The 13,739-nt window shown below is 39.4% G+C and overlaps 1 protein-coding gene across 1 annotated transcript in view; it reads left to right on the top strand.

The window, feature by feature from the left end:
* The first annotated feature begins 382 nt into the window (after positions 1-382).
* Positions 383-13,739, top strand: part of Arhgap32 (Rho GTPase activating protein 32) — a 152,921-nt gene continuing 139,564 nt past the window's right edge. The window contains exons 1-2 of the mRNA XM_059267578.1: positions 383-515; positions 12,611-12,719. Coding sequence (XP_059123561.1) covers positions 400-515; positions 12,611-12,719 — 225 coding nt within the window. The 5' untranslated portion in view covers positions 383-399. The remainder of the gene's footprint in view (positions 516-12,610; positions 12,720-13,739) is intronic.

Consider the following 13,739-nt stretch of genomic DNA (forward strand, 5'->3'; position numbering starts at 1 on the left):
ACAGTGTGTAGTTACCCTTTCTAGTTTTCTGTTTGTCATTTAAAGGGCTGAGATACAAACAGAAGCCTGCTTGTTGAAAATACCTATTACCTGGAAATGAGATAAGAAAAATAGTTATTAAAAGTGGATAATTACTGAAAGATCACTCTGATTTGGACTCTGGTTTTTATTATGTAGGTCATAGAGCCTAAGGCGGTGGGAGGGTCTAAGGTATGACAGGTGCACAGTCATATACAGTGAGTGTGCTGCCTGGGATTTCCTGTCTGTACTCCCAGCTGCAATGAAACCAGCATCATCACTTAGCAGTGCAACAGCTCACATCTTGAGTGAGCATCAGTAGAGCTAACCCACCTGAACACTGGTGCTCCACATCCCATGCCTTGAGGATCTCGAGACGAGATGGAGACAGAAAGTGAGAGTAGCTCTTTGGGGGACGACAGTGTGTTCTGGCTGGATTCTGAAGTGATAACCCAGCTGACTGATGATGAAGATGAAGAAAGGGACGAGAATTTCAGGTAATTAAAGAGTTTTCCTCTTCTCAATCCTTTGGCCATCTGTTCTCTTCTTCTCTTCTGTCTGCTCTGTTTCAATCCTTTTTTCTCTCTGGGGTAGGTTTGGGGTGGAAGAGGGCAGCTTTTCAGTTGGCTGTAGCATTTTTCATTCCACAACTTGCCCTGAGCTTGTAAAATGTATTTTCAATTACTTGTTCCAACACCAGGAAGAGAAGGTGTTAGACAGGTTTTTGTAGTAGCATTTCAGGAATTTCAAGTCGAGACTCATAATGAACTCTACCCCTTTCTGTGTCTGATTTGTATCTTAATAGATTTGATCTGAATTTGCATCTAATGGATATTTCACCGTTTCCCTGGGACGTGTTCTGAAGTGGTGTGTGTGTGTGTGTGTGTGTGTGTGCATGCGTGCAGCTGCCTGCATTTATGAATATATATGAAACCTTTTGATTAAATTCACATCAGTTATTTTGTGACTTTGATCCTCAGTTTTTACCCACTTACCTACTCCCTTGTCTTTCTGGGCTTTGGAATTTCTGGTAGAAACTCAATACTTGGAAGTTTTTGTAGGATGCCTTCTGGTTGAGAGATCTGTGGCCTCTGTTAAAGAGGTTTTGCCAGCTGGAAGAAACTGCCAGTATTTAATTCCAGTGCATTGTTACAGAAGTTAGGAAGCCCTTTTTGTTTCATCCAGGGTGAGGGACTTAACACATTTATAGACATTAAAAAAAATCATTTGATGCAATTTGAAGTGTGAACTACATACACCCACTACTACCCACATGGGCAATTAGATATCTCTGAAATTTTACCCATGAGTCTTTAGGTGGGTGAACATATCTGTTCATCAGATACTGTATTTTTGTTTAAGACTCAAAACAAGTAGTTGTCCTCTCTTTCTCTTTTTGTGTGCTTCCCTCTCAAGTTAAAGGATTTTTTTTTTTTAAAAAATAGAACTTATTTTTAAGTCTTAGTTAAGGAAAGGAGTGATTGAATATTAGGAGCTCTTAATAGATCACATTGAATTTTTTACTCACGGGTTAAAACAAATAAGTATATTTAAAAATGTTGAGATTATGAAAATGAGCTTTTATTATCATATATTCTTTTTTGTTTCGTTTTTTTGTCCCATAATTTCATTTAGTCTTACAGATTTGCATAAGCCTCATCTCTCTCAAGCTGTGCTGATGTTACACATATCCACTGGTTTTTATTATGGTCTATATATCTCCTCCCAGTATATGCTTGGTTTGGTTTGTATTAAAACTGCCCTGATTAAAATTGTGTTAGTTACTTTGGGGTGTTTGTCAAAGGAAGAAACAACTTGTGCCTGACTCTGTTGATATTTTATAGTATGTTAAGTACTGTAACCCTAGATTTATTTGTTAAGCAGTGGGGACCCCCCTCAGATTTCCATTTGACATTTAAAAGTAAATCTGTGAGGCTGATCCCTTATCTTGGGGAGTACTGACAAGATAGTCATTCTGAGAAACTGAGCTACTTGTAGGTATTGTTTTTAGGAAACCATGAAACCATAGGGAGTTTGTCCTTGTTTATAGTTGTATATCCTATCTGAATAGCACTGTAAATCTTCCAAACCAAATATGCCTTTGGGATTTTATTTACAAATTCCAGAAAGAGATGTGGGTAAGGCCCCATTTCACACAGTGTTTCTCACCCTATTCATCAGTAAGGCATGAGGAAACAAGGCAGTGCAGGCTTTCACAACATCCACAGCATGTTCCTGCTGAAACGCCGAGCTGAAAAATGTATGTGGGTGTGGAAGGTGAAGGGTTGGAGGAGATGAGCGGCTGCTATAACTCAGGAGAACCGAGTCATAGAATCTGCGCTCTAGGAGAGTTGTTTTAAGACCAGTTTTATAATTAAGTGTACACCAGAGTTCTAACTTGTTTCTTTAAAACCTGTGCTAATTCACCTAAATCCAAACCATTGTCTTGCTTACATCCCCATCTCTGTCTCTCCGTCTCTGTCTCTTTCTGCCTGTGTCCTAAATGAGATGAGGGCAAAAGGTTGTATGTTATTAGTTTCTTATGAATAGCATCTAAGTTAGCTTTTAAATATACTCTAAAAGAATGACACCATGTCACTAGAGGTGTCCTGGATGAGAGAGCTAATGTTGTTACCAGGTATCTGGAATGTGGGTTCCTGGAGGCTCCAGCCACTGTCTGTTTTAGTCTGTCTTATTGTAGAATGAGAGACAAGCAAATGTTTGTCTGTTAGCTTCTGCAGTAGCCTATATCTGTGGACTTGTTAGCAGGAAATGGAACTTTTTCTGGTAGTACTGTAGGATTTGTTCACTCTGCATTGGGAGGTCAGAGGACCACAGACTCAGATCTCTGCTCCTCTGACTTCTCATTCGTACTGTGGAGTTAATATTGTGTGCTCTATCTACCTTGTCCCCTTGGGCAGCACATCTTAGACTATTTAGAGCTCCTTAGCCCCCTTTTAGAATAGAATAGTCGTCAGTGATCATTAAAAGGAGCTTCCTGTGAGTGGGAAGGGAATTACAACCTAGAAAAGGAAGGTCATAAAGGCTGAATCTTGTCAGGGAAGAGAAACTTTATTTAGGAGTTGTTACATGAAGTATATTTGGCAAAATATGGTAATACAGTATGTCTATTAACTCTATAGCAAGTCTATAAAATGGGTCTTTTATAAACAATTTTTTTCCAGATGGGGATTTATGTCTTAGATCTACTTTGCCCACATTACCATGATACAGGAACGAGTTGGGCCCAAGTGTAATGACTGGAAGACTTTCACTGTAGGAAAGGTTTGTGATCTCTCTGATCTATTCTGTTACTCTCTACTTAAGCAGTAACTTCTCAGAGGCACCACAGTTCTGCAATTCCTTTGAAGTGTGTCTTTGCATCAGTGATGTGTAGCTATGCAGCTAACACTAGAGTGGAGTTGTGAACCCACTATTTTGAGCCCCTCAATCACCTTTACTTGTATCTACATTCGGACTGTTGATTTTAAGTGAGAAGAGAAACGTCTTACTCCACTTAGCAGAATAATGTGGTGAACACACCTTACTAGGCGGGCCAGGGGAGGGTGCTCTCTATTGGTCTTAAGCATTCTGGAACTTGTATCTCATGTGCTTGACTGGCTTGTGGATGCTTTATCCCATCTCTACCTTGCTTGGAATGATGCTGCACTGTTCAGTAGGACTGGATAATGGTGCTTCATTTCTTCTATGTGCTTATTTTTCTTTTACATTAGAGTGATTCATTTTAATGGCTAGAAGATACTTCACAATTCCCCATTTTTATTATTCTTGACTTTCTTTGACTTCTGAAGTTCTAGATTTCGAGATTACCAACCAGTTTTTATGAACTGGGAAGGATGGAGAGAAAATACGAACACTTAACCATTAGTATAATTACAGCTCTACACAGATGTCCATTGTATAACACATAACTTTTCATAGGCATCTCATTTTAATATTTCATCCAAAATGCCAAAATTTGTAAATTTTTCCAGAAAGAGTTATTATGTTGCTTTGGAGTTCAGTTTTATCCTCAGAATATTCGTTTAATATTAAATACAGCTTTTACTGAGCATATTCTTGTCAGTGTTAGAATAGTAGCCATGAGAGTCTGGTGTTAAGTATTCCTAATCTCAGAAAATTGTATGCAGTGGTGGAGCTCAGCCATTATTATTCTGTTTTCATGATTTGTGAAATAAATTTGTCCTAACCTCAAGGCATGCTAGTGCAAGACTTTCTTGGTATTTGAGTAATTCAGCCCTTTGGGTTGGTGCCCAAGGTGAACCTTTCATAAGAAAGGCTATGCTTGTCTGCATAAGGTTTTTAATGTTCAGAAAGGTCTTAGAGCATAAAAACTGTTTAAATAGTTTATAAATTCTTGACTTATTAAGTTTATGTAAAATTAAAAACATGGGCTAGGATGTGGGTCAGTGTTAGAATGCTTGCCTAGTATGCCTAGGTTTATTCCCAGAATACACACTACACACACTACACACACACACACACACACACACACACACACACACACACACACACACACACACGGTAGGGGGAGGGTAAAGAAAAGCTAAGATTTTCCCTAACCATTGCATTCTCTGAACTCAAAGTTTCTCAGTTAATTACACTTTCACACTTATAAATTAAAGCTCTGACATACTTAAACTTTTACTCATAAATGTAACACAGTCAACCTTTAAAAAAAAGTAGAGCACACCTGTTACCACCGCACTCAAGGGGACCTCTGTGAGTTTAGGGGCTGGTCTCCATAGCGAGGTCCGCTCTAGCTGTGGCACCGTAGACTGTGCTTCAAAAGAAAACGGCCTGAACAGGAACAGATGACCCTTCCTGGACATTTTGGAAGTTCTGCTGCTTGTTTGCTTTCCTTGACAGTCATTCATTTCTTTTCTGTGTTCTCATTCAGTTATAATTATTTGAAATAAAATAATTTCTTCTACCCAAGTGTTCTGTTTTCCCTGTCTTGGCTCTCTTTTCTTCTCTTTTCCCTACTTGGTAAGGAAAAGGAAAGCTCCGTAGGCGACTTTTGCCCTCTGTCCTTTCGGTCTCATCCCTACCTTAGGTGAGACTTTGGTTTACCCATCAGAACGATCCCACTTCACTTGCTATTAGTCTTTTTGAATTGGTCAGTCTGGCCTGCTGATGTCAGCTGTACCTTTTGTCCAGGATTCATTTCTCTTTGTTGAACTTACTGAGATGTCACAAACTGGGGAGAGACATTTGTTTCTTCATATATGTGTGAACTCTGTGGTCCTGAGTTGTAAAGAAAAGTCATAGGGTGAGAAGCCTAGAGACACACACACACACATCCACAGAGAGATTTAGAGATGCTAGAGAGGGCTCCCCCAAGCCAGTGGGGCACATAATACTTTTCAGTAGCGGGTGATACTGGACTGGAAACTTTTGTTACTAAGACTGTAATGACTATTAAAATAAAATATCAGACATTTTCAGTTGGAAGTGAACAAGCTGACATCAACTAGCTTTAGGAAATCTGGATGTCATTTTCAACAATGTAGCTAACCCCATTAGTGTTAGAAGTTTTGTTTTTACATTTTCTTAAGAATTTTTGGTATTTTAGATTTATTTAAGCTTATATTAATCTATGTAAACTAACCACAACAGAGATCCTGCATATTTTAAAACACGATGCATTTTTAGTTTATGTGTATAGGTGTTTTGCCTGGAAGTATGTCTGAACTATATGTATGCAGTGCCTGTGGAGGTCAGATATCCTGGAACTTGAGTTACAGATTGTTATCTGCCACGTGGGTGCCGGGAACTGAACCTGAATCATCTGGAAGGAATAGCATGTGCTCTAACTGTTGAGCCACCTCCCCAGCCCCAAGCTCCTGTATTTAGAGCCTTTGCAGTCATAGTTCTTCATGTCTTCTGAAGGCAGGATAGTAATATATCATATTCTAGGGTGTCAGGCTGTAGCTCTTTGTAGTTGTAGGTGTGCAGAATATACAGAAGCCTCATAGCTGCAGATTTACTACTGAATGACTTCAGCCGCAGTTGAAGGAGCAGAGATGATCAGATGTGCTGGGAAGACTGTCCCTCAGAGCCGTCTTTATCAGGGGAAGTGAAGCATATTCTTGTCCATATAGACAAAAATTTACTACAAATACAGTTACCCATTGTCTCTGACAGAGAGCACTTGTCCTGTCCCTTATATTCTCTTATCTACAAAACATCAGAAAATGCTGAGACCCTAAGACAGGCTTTTGATTGGTCCCTGTTAGCACCAGTAGGGAATAACTTGCCGGTTCAACTGTAGCAGAACCAGGGCCAGACTTGATAAAGGACAATAAATGAACAAATGATTGGGAAAATGAAAAGAGAAAGAAAAAACGCTGCTGCCGCTTTGAATTGACTCACAGGACCAAGAAGCAGTATCTGGCTGGAGTGTCTCTGAGGTGCTAGTCTAGACACTGTAATGTGGTACTCATCTTCAGAAGGGAGGGAGTCTGCCTGGACTACTGCCGTGTGTGCATCTTCAGAAGTTAGAAGCAGGAATCAGGTACAAATAAAGTGTGTGTTAAAGATGTGAAGAGTTTTTCTCAGGAGAAGCAGCAAGGCAGTTCGGCTGACAACCTTTCTGTTTGAGAGATTTTTTTCATGTTCTACTATATACGGGTTCAAGACTGAAGATATTTTACAGAAACAAAAAAAATAGCTTTAGGTTCTTTAGATTTCATAGTTGAAAATTCTTAGCAGGGGGATGTTCAGTAAGAGGTGGGGCTGCATTCAAATGTGGAGAGCAAAATTTGTTCATAATTTAAATGCAGAGAACAGGAGTCAGTGTAATAAATAGATATCAAGTTTTTATGAAGCCTATTCATTATTAAGAGATACAGTATATGTAAACACAGTTATATCTAGTAAATTAATGTTTACTGTCTTTCAGTGAGCCTTTATTTTATACTTTTATTCTGATATAACATTCATATTGTGAAGTCTGCAGCTTGGTCACCACACACATACGCGTGCACACACACACACACACACACACACACGCACACACGTGCATACACATACACTTTTAAACACAACCCAGTCAAGATAACTTTGCTAGTATTTCACAATTTTCTTGTCCCTCTTTTATTCTTACTTGGTTCACTGTAGATGAATTCTGTTGTTTCTTGAACTTCAGCTGAATACAGTTATGTATCATGTGATGGATGGTGGCTTCTGTTGCTGAACAGTTGTGAAATTTATTCATTTGGTGCAAGTGGCAGTGTAAATTCTCACTTTGTAGTAGCCTGTTTTATGAAATATAGTAAAACATATGTGTGTTGGTTACATTTTGAGCATAAGTAATTGTAAACAGCTGGGTGGTAATGGTGCAGCATGCGGGAGGCAGAGCCAGGCGGATCTTTGTGAGTTTGAGGCCAGCCTGGTCTACAGAGCGAGATCCAGGACAGGCACCAAAACTATACAGAGAAACCTTGTCTTGGAAAAAGCAAAAACAAAAACAAAAAAATTATAAACATGTAGTGCTGTGTATAAATATACTTGATTTTTACATACTGACCATATAACCAGGAATCTTGCTAAATTATTTTATAATTCTAAATTATAGAGACTTTCATATTATTAGTCAGACAGTTACAATATTTTATTTCTTTTTCCAATTTTATGTTGTTTTCTTTTTATAACTTGGAAAACAAAAGCAGCAACAACTGAGTAGGGCCTCAAATAATGTTACCAGAGACATCTTCTGTTTTTCCTAATTCGCCTTTAAGAATTATGTTAGCTGTGTTCTTTAAAATAGCTCCCTTTGAAATTTATGATAGGCACCAAATGTTAACTGTTAGAACCATATATGATTCTCGCCTTTTGTAGTACAGTCAGTTTTAGAGGTAGATCTTAGATTTGAAGCCAGTTTAATTTGGGAAGGACACACACACTCGCACTCACACACACTCACACTCACACACACACTCACACTCACACACACACACTCACACACACACACACACACACACACACTCACACACACTCACACTCACACACACACACACACCTCTCTGATTACCCCCCCCCCCCCCCCCCACATACACACACACTAGTTCGTTTTGGAGCGGTTTATGGTGTCACACTTCATTTTCTTTCCTAGTGATGTCTTGTCAGCTTTTGTGTAGTTGGATCGGCTTTGAGACTTGGTTGGCTCATTGAATGGGTTGAGAGGTGTTTCTTTTTATAATCTGGAGGAATGTATGTATACAAGGGTGTTGTTATTTATTCCTGCAGTGCTTGAAATAATGCACCAATGAATACACATGAGCCCAGAGTTTGCTTACAGATTTAGCTACCTATACAGCTATAAGACTATAATTTTTTGGTTTCTTTTTTTAGTATTGGTGAATTATATGCTTCAGGGAATTGAAATTTTCATTTAAATTAGACTCTAACTGCATTGAAATAAAATTGTTTACAGTGTCCTCAGAATCCTTGTATTACCCATTTGTATTCCAGTTATGGTTGGCTCCCTTTCATTATTCAGTGTGTTCTCTCATTTTTTCACCCCCTCATCTGTCTTCTTTTCTAGGTTCCTAGGTATTCAGGAAGAGTCAGCCTTTTGCTCACTTTTCTTTTTGTATATGTGATTTATTCTCATCTCTTTTTTCTGATGTATCAGTTCATACTTGCTTTGTAGGTGAGGGTGACCTTGTGCTTCTGATCCTTCTGAAAGTATCTGGCAATGCTGCGTAAGGGAGGAAGGGCTTGGTTTGGCTCCTGGTTGAAGGGCACGTAGTCACTGGAGGCAGAGAAGTCAGGGCAGCAGGAGCTCCAGTGGCTGTCACATTGGGTGTGCAGCCAGGAAGCAGAGTGCTGAGGGCCTGCGCTCTGCTCATCTTCTCCTTTTTAGCAAGTACAAGACCTCAGTCCACAGAATGATACTGCCCATTTGTGAGATGTGTCTTCACAACTCAATTAACCCAGTTTAGAAACTCCCTCATAGAAATGCCCAGAGGTTTTTTTCTGTTTTTAAACGTATATAATATAATATATGTGTGTATAATCTGTGTGCGTATGCACATGCATGCGTACACACCTACACACACACACACATCTTATAAAGCATTGCTACTACTACTGGCCTTTTGAGTATCTCACTGTGTGGTCCTGGCTGGCCTCAAAGTCACCTTGTATCTCAGAGTGGCCTTGACTTCCAGTTCTGGGATTACAGTTGTGCATACCTCACCCATCAGGCTGTCAAATCTTTTCTTTTTTCCAGTGTTTCTGTAGTTCCCAAATCTGTACCCTTATTTTCCTTTTGGTAAATTTAGTTTTGTTCTGAAATGGCTTATCTTACCTGCTTTTTTCGATACTTTGAAAGATAGAAGATTCTAGTAACAGTGTTTTTTCCCTTATTACAATGATTCATGCTTTTGCTTTCTCTTTTTTCTTGTTATTTTTGCTTCTTTGAAGTCAATTTGTCCTTTGTACTGACTTTGAGTTTCTTGTAGGATTTATATTTAGTGGTTTGGTTATGATACACCTAGTTTGCTTTTAAAAATTCTGCTTGAAGGTTGGAGAGATGGCCCAGCACCTAAGAGCACTGGTTGCTCTTCCAGAGGACTCTGGTTCAAGACCCAGCATCCATATGGCAGCTCACAACAGTCTATAACACCAAATCCCAGGGGATTTAATGCCTTTTGTGGCTTCCACAGGCACTGCATGCACATGGTATGCACTCATGCATACAGGCAAAACACTCCCACACATAAAATAAAAATAAATAAAAATCCCAAAATAAGATTTGTCAGAATTCCTTGGTAGCTTGATGGTTTTTATTAGTTTTAAAAGTTTTTCAGACATTATTTTTAAAATGCTGGTTTTGTTCCTTTCTCGTCATTTACTCTTTTAAATCATCAATTTAGAAATGTGAGAGTTTATATTATTTGGCATTTTTCCAGACAGAGTTTCTCTGTGTAACTTAGCTGCCCTTGGCTATCTTGGAACTCACAGAGATCCGCCTGCATTTGCCGCCCTAGTGCTGGGATTAAAGTCATGTGACACCACCCCCCAGCTTATTTGACATTCATTTTGTGTGTGTTATGTTTTCTTCTCCTTTTTTTTTGTACTTTAAGGTTGATGATTGTTTTCTAGTTAACTGTTTAGTCAGGGTCATTGTTAAACACATCTAGTGAATTTCTTTTTTAAAAATTTTAGCCAGGCGGTGGTGGTGCACGCCTTTAATCCCAGCACTCGGGAGGCAGAGCCAGGTGGATTTCTGTGAGTTCGAGGCCAGCCTGGGCTACCAAGTGAGTTCCAGGACAGGCGCAAAGCTACACAGAGAAACCCTGTCTCGAAAAACAAAACAAAACAAAACAAAACAAAAAACAAACAAAAAAAAATTTTAAACAATATTCTAGATATCAGCCCTCTGTCAGATGTGGGGTTGGTGAAGGCCTTTTCCCGTTCTGTAGGCTGTCGCTTTGCCTTGTTGACCGTATCCTTTGCTCTACAAAACCTTCTCAGTTTCAAGAGGTCCCATTGATTAATTGTTTCTCTCAGTGTCTGTGCTGCTGGTGTTATATTTAGGAAGTGGTCTCCGGTGCCAATGCATTCAAGACTACTTCCTACTTTCTCTTCTGTCAGGTTCAGAGTAACTGGATTTATGTTGAGGTCTTTGATCCATTTGGACTTAAGTTTTGTGCACGGTGACAGGAGACTGGACCTGCCTCGACTGAATCTACCAGGCTGAGCTGAATCCCCAGGGGAATCCTTGCCCTGGAAGAGATGGGAATGGGGGGGTGGATTGGGGGGAGGGGGGGACGGGAGGAGGGAGGACAGGGGAATCCGTGGCTGGTATGTAAAATTAAATTAAATTATAAAATTAAAAAAAAAAATTTAAACAACTTTTTTGGTTTCCGTTTTACATTTGTTTTCTTATTGCTCTCACACACATGCTCTCCATGGTAATGTGTGGAGGTCAGAGAACAATGTTCAAGAGTTGGTTCTCTCCTTCCACCGTGATTCTGGGGATTGAAATCAGGTATTGGGCATGGCAGCAAGCACCTTTACCTACTGAACCATCTCTGCAGCCCACATCTAATGAATATGTAATTACAAACATATTTCTTAGTCTTAGAGTGAGCATTAGTGTCTCAGTACTCTAGTCCCCTGTTGAAATCTTCACTTTTATCTATTTTTCTTTCATTTCATTGAGCATATGAGTAATAAATATTTTAAGCAACTTAATAAAAAATTAAGCAAATGCTTCTTACCAGCTAGAGTATCTGTCTTTCTCTTGCTCGGCCCCAGGCAAGTAGCTGCCTGTGATCTAGTTCATCTTGGAAAAACCCATGCTTCTCATTTCTCTAGAGTTTACCCTAGTTGCCTGCCCTGAGTCTTTTTATCTGATGCATTCTAGGAAAGTTTTAACTTTGTAGATTATCTGCCTTAGCAAGCTCTTATTTTAATTACATTTATTGATTTATTATCTCTGTGTATGTACATATGTGCGTGGGCACACATGCATGGAGGTTATGTCCTTCCACCATGTGAGTCTGGGAACTAGAACTAAATCATTGGGCTTGATGGTAAGTGCTCTTACCCAGGAAGTCATCTTAATGGTCCTTTATCTGCCATTTCCTGTTGGGCAGAACTGATGCTGCTTACAGATTCCTTTATCTGGAGCAGACTCTACAGGTGGAGTATACTGCCGCTTTCTTTTCGATAATTTAAAAATCTAAATTAGATGAGAGTTTACCTTGACTTTTTCTTTCTTTTGTTTTTCAGTTTGCCTCCTAATTTTTTTATTGGATAGCATGTGATATAGAAGGGGAATTTTGAATAAATCTTGTTTTTGTTATGTTTTACTTTTTTCTAAACTGAGTTAGTATTTTCCCTTGCACTTTGACCCTGTGGGGCTTGGTTATAACCGTAGTGTTACTTCTTGTTCTCTTGGGCTCAGTTCTAAGACATGGCTTTCTTCAAGTCTCAGTCGAGAGAGTAGAGCACCTAGCAGTGCCATCTTGTCCCTTGGCTCTTCAGCTTTCCGCTGGTTTCCTTTCTTTGAGTTTGAATGGCTTTGTTGGCATCTTTGAGTACATAGCCGTTAATTTAGTGATTTGAGGGGACTTTCCACGGGGACTTGTGGGTTAGTGGTCTTGTGTGTGTGAACATGGTATTACCTAGAGTCTGAGCAGCAGCTCCGGTCCTCGTGCATGTGCAGTAAGCAGTTAACCAACCCCACTGCAGCTTCCCAGCCCCGTTACGAAGGTGTGCGAATGCTTAGCATAGTTCTATAGACACTGTTTCAGAGTCAGTGATTGCTGTAACAGATCATTTCCAAGGTTCACGTTATACTGAATAGATGTAAGCAGGCCTTGTATAATCATTACTGTAGTTATTTTCTGGAGTAGGAAGCAGGTGTTTGGTGTATCAGGGTAGATCGCTGGAAGCCAGTGTAGAAATTAAGAATCACCACTAGCCACTCAAGTTCTTTGAGTTAATCTTAAAATCGGAAGATACTTTTTCTGTCTTTTGGATTGTGTCCATTGAAACAGTTTTTGTTGAAATGCAAATTGGTAACAAAAGTCTCTCATGTTTCTCTCTCTAGGAAGATGAAGTCCTCAATACAGTCTGAAGAGGATGATTTTGTTCCAGAGCTACATAGAAATGTTCACCCCCGAGAGAGGCCAGATTGGGAAGAAACACTTAGTGCGATGGTAAATCAGTTTCATACATATGTGTATAGTATATGTAAGTAAAGGTGCCTGAAGGATTACTCACAGGAAACAGTACAGTATGTTTCGTTGCTTTGTATGTTTATTGAGTAGATATTTCTAGGTACTGTTTTAGATGCTGTAGGTAGAGAGGTAGAATACAATGTGAAATAACCATTGCTGGCTATATGAGAAGGCTACAGATGGCCTTTGTGAGAAGGTGAGAGATGAGCAGACACTGAAGAATGTAAAGGAGCAATAATATGTTTATCTGGGAACACATTAGGTAATGGAAGAACAAGTTAAATAAAGGCTATGTCATAGAATTAAAAGGAAAGCCGGAAGAAACACAGATAATGTGGCTCAAATTAAATGGTCTGGTGGAAGAATATGGGACAAGTCAGAAGTGTTTTGGGGGTGGAGAATAGATCATGTGCTGTCATGTGATCTATTGACAAGGGCTTGGACTTTGTATGCTGAGTAAGGTTGGAAACCACAGAAGGCCTTATGGCTGAGGAGTGACAGGAACTGTCTTGACTTTTAAAGGGAGTCCAGATTGCTAGTAAGTATTAAGAGGCAAAAGAGGAAGTCAGGAGACCAGTGCGGGGGTGCTCCAGTAAGCCAGGACACCAGTGAGGGAGTGCTCCAGTAAGCTAGGAGACTCATACGTGTGTGTGTGTGTGTGTGTGTGTGTGTGTGTGTGTGTGTGTGTGTGTGACTACAATAAGCTGGAAGTGGTGATGTTCTGACCCAGGATAGTATGAAATACAGTGAGAACTCGTTAGAGTCTAGATATAGTTTTATAGATTAAAAGGAATGATTTTTACTGATGACTGAGCAAAGAGTGTGAGCTAGAGATGTCAAGGATGACTTCATGCTTTTGAACTCATTAACCTAAAAAATAGAGTTTACTGAGTTGCTGGAAAACCAGTTTTATTTGAGAAATAAGTACAAAAATCATCACTGTAATTTTCCTAAAAGCTTATTTCAGCTACTCATTTTATTTATATTAAAAAAATTTGT

This window comes from Peromyscus eremicus, chromosome 7 (assembly GCF_949786415.1).
Source record: "Peromyscus eremicus chromosome 7, PerEre_H2_v1, whole genome shotgun sequence".
Classification (NCBI taxonomy): Eukaryota; Metazoa; Chordata; class Mammalia; order Rodentia; family Cricetidae; genus Peromyscus; species Peromyscus eremicus.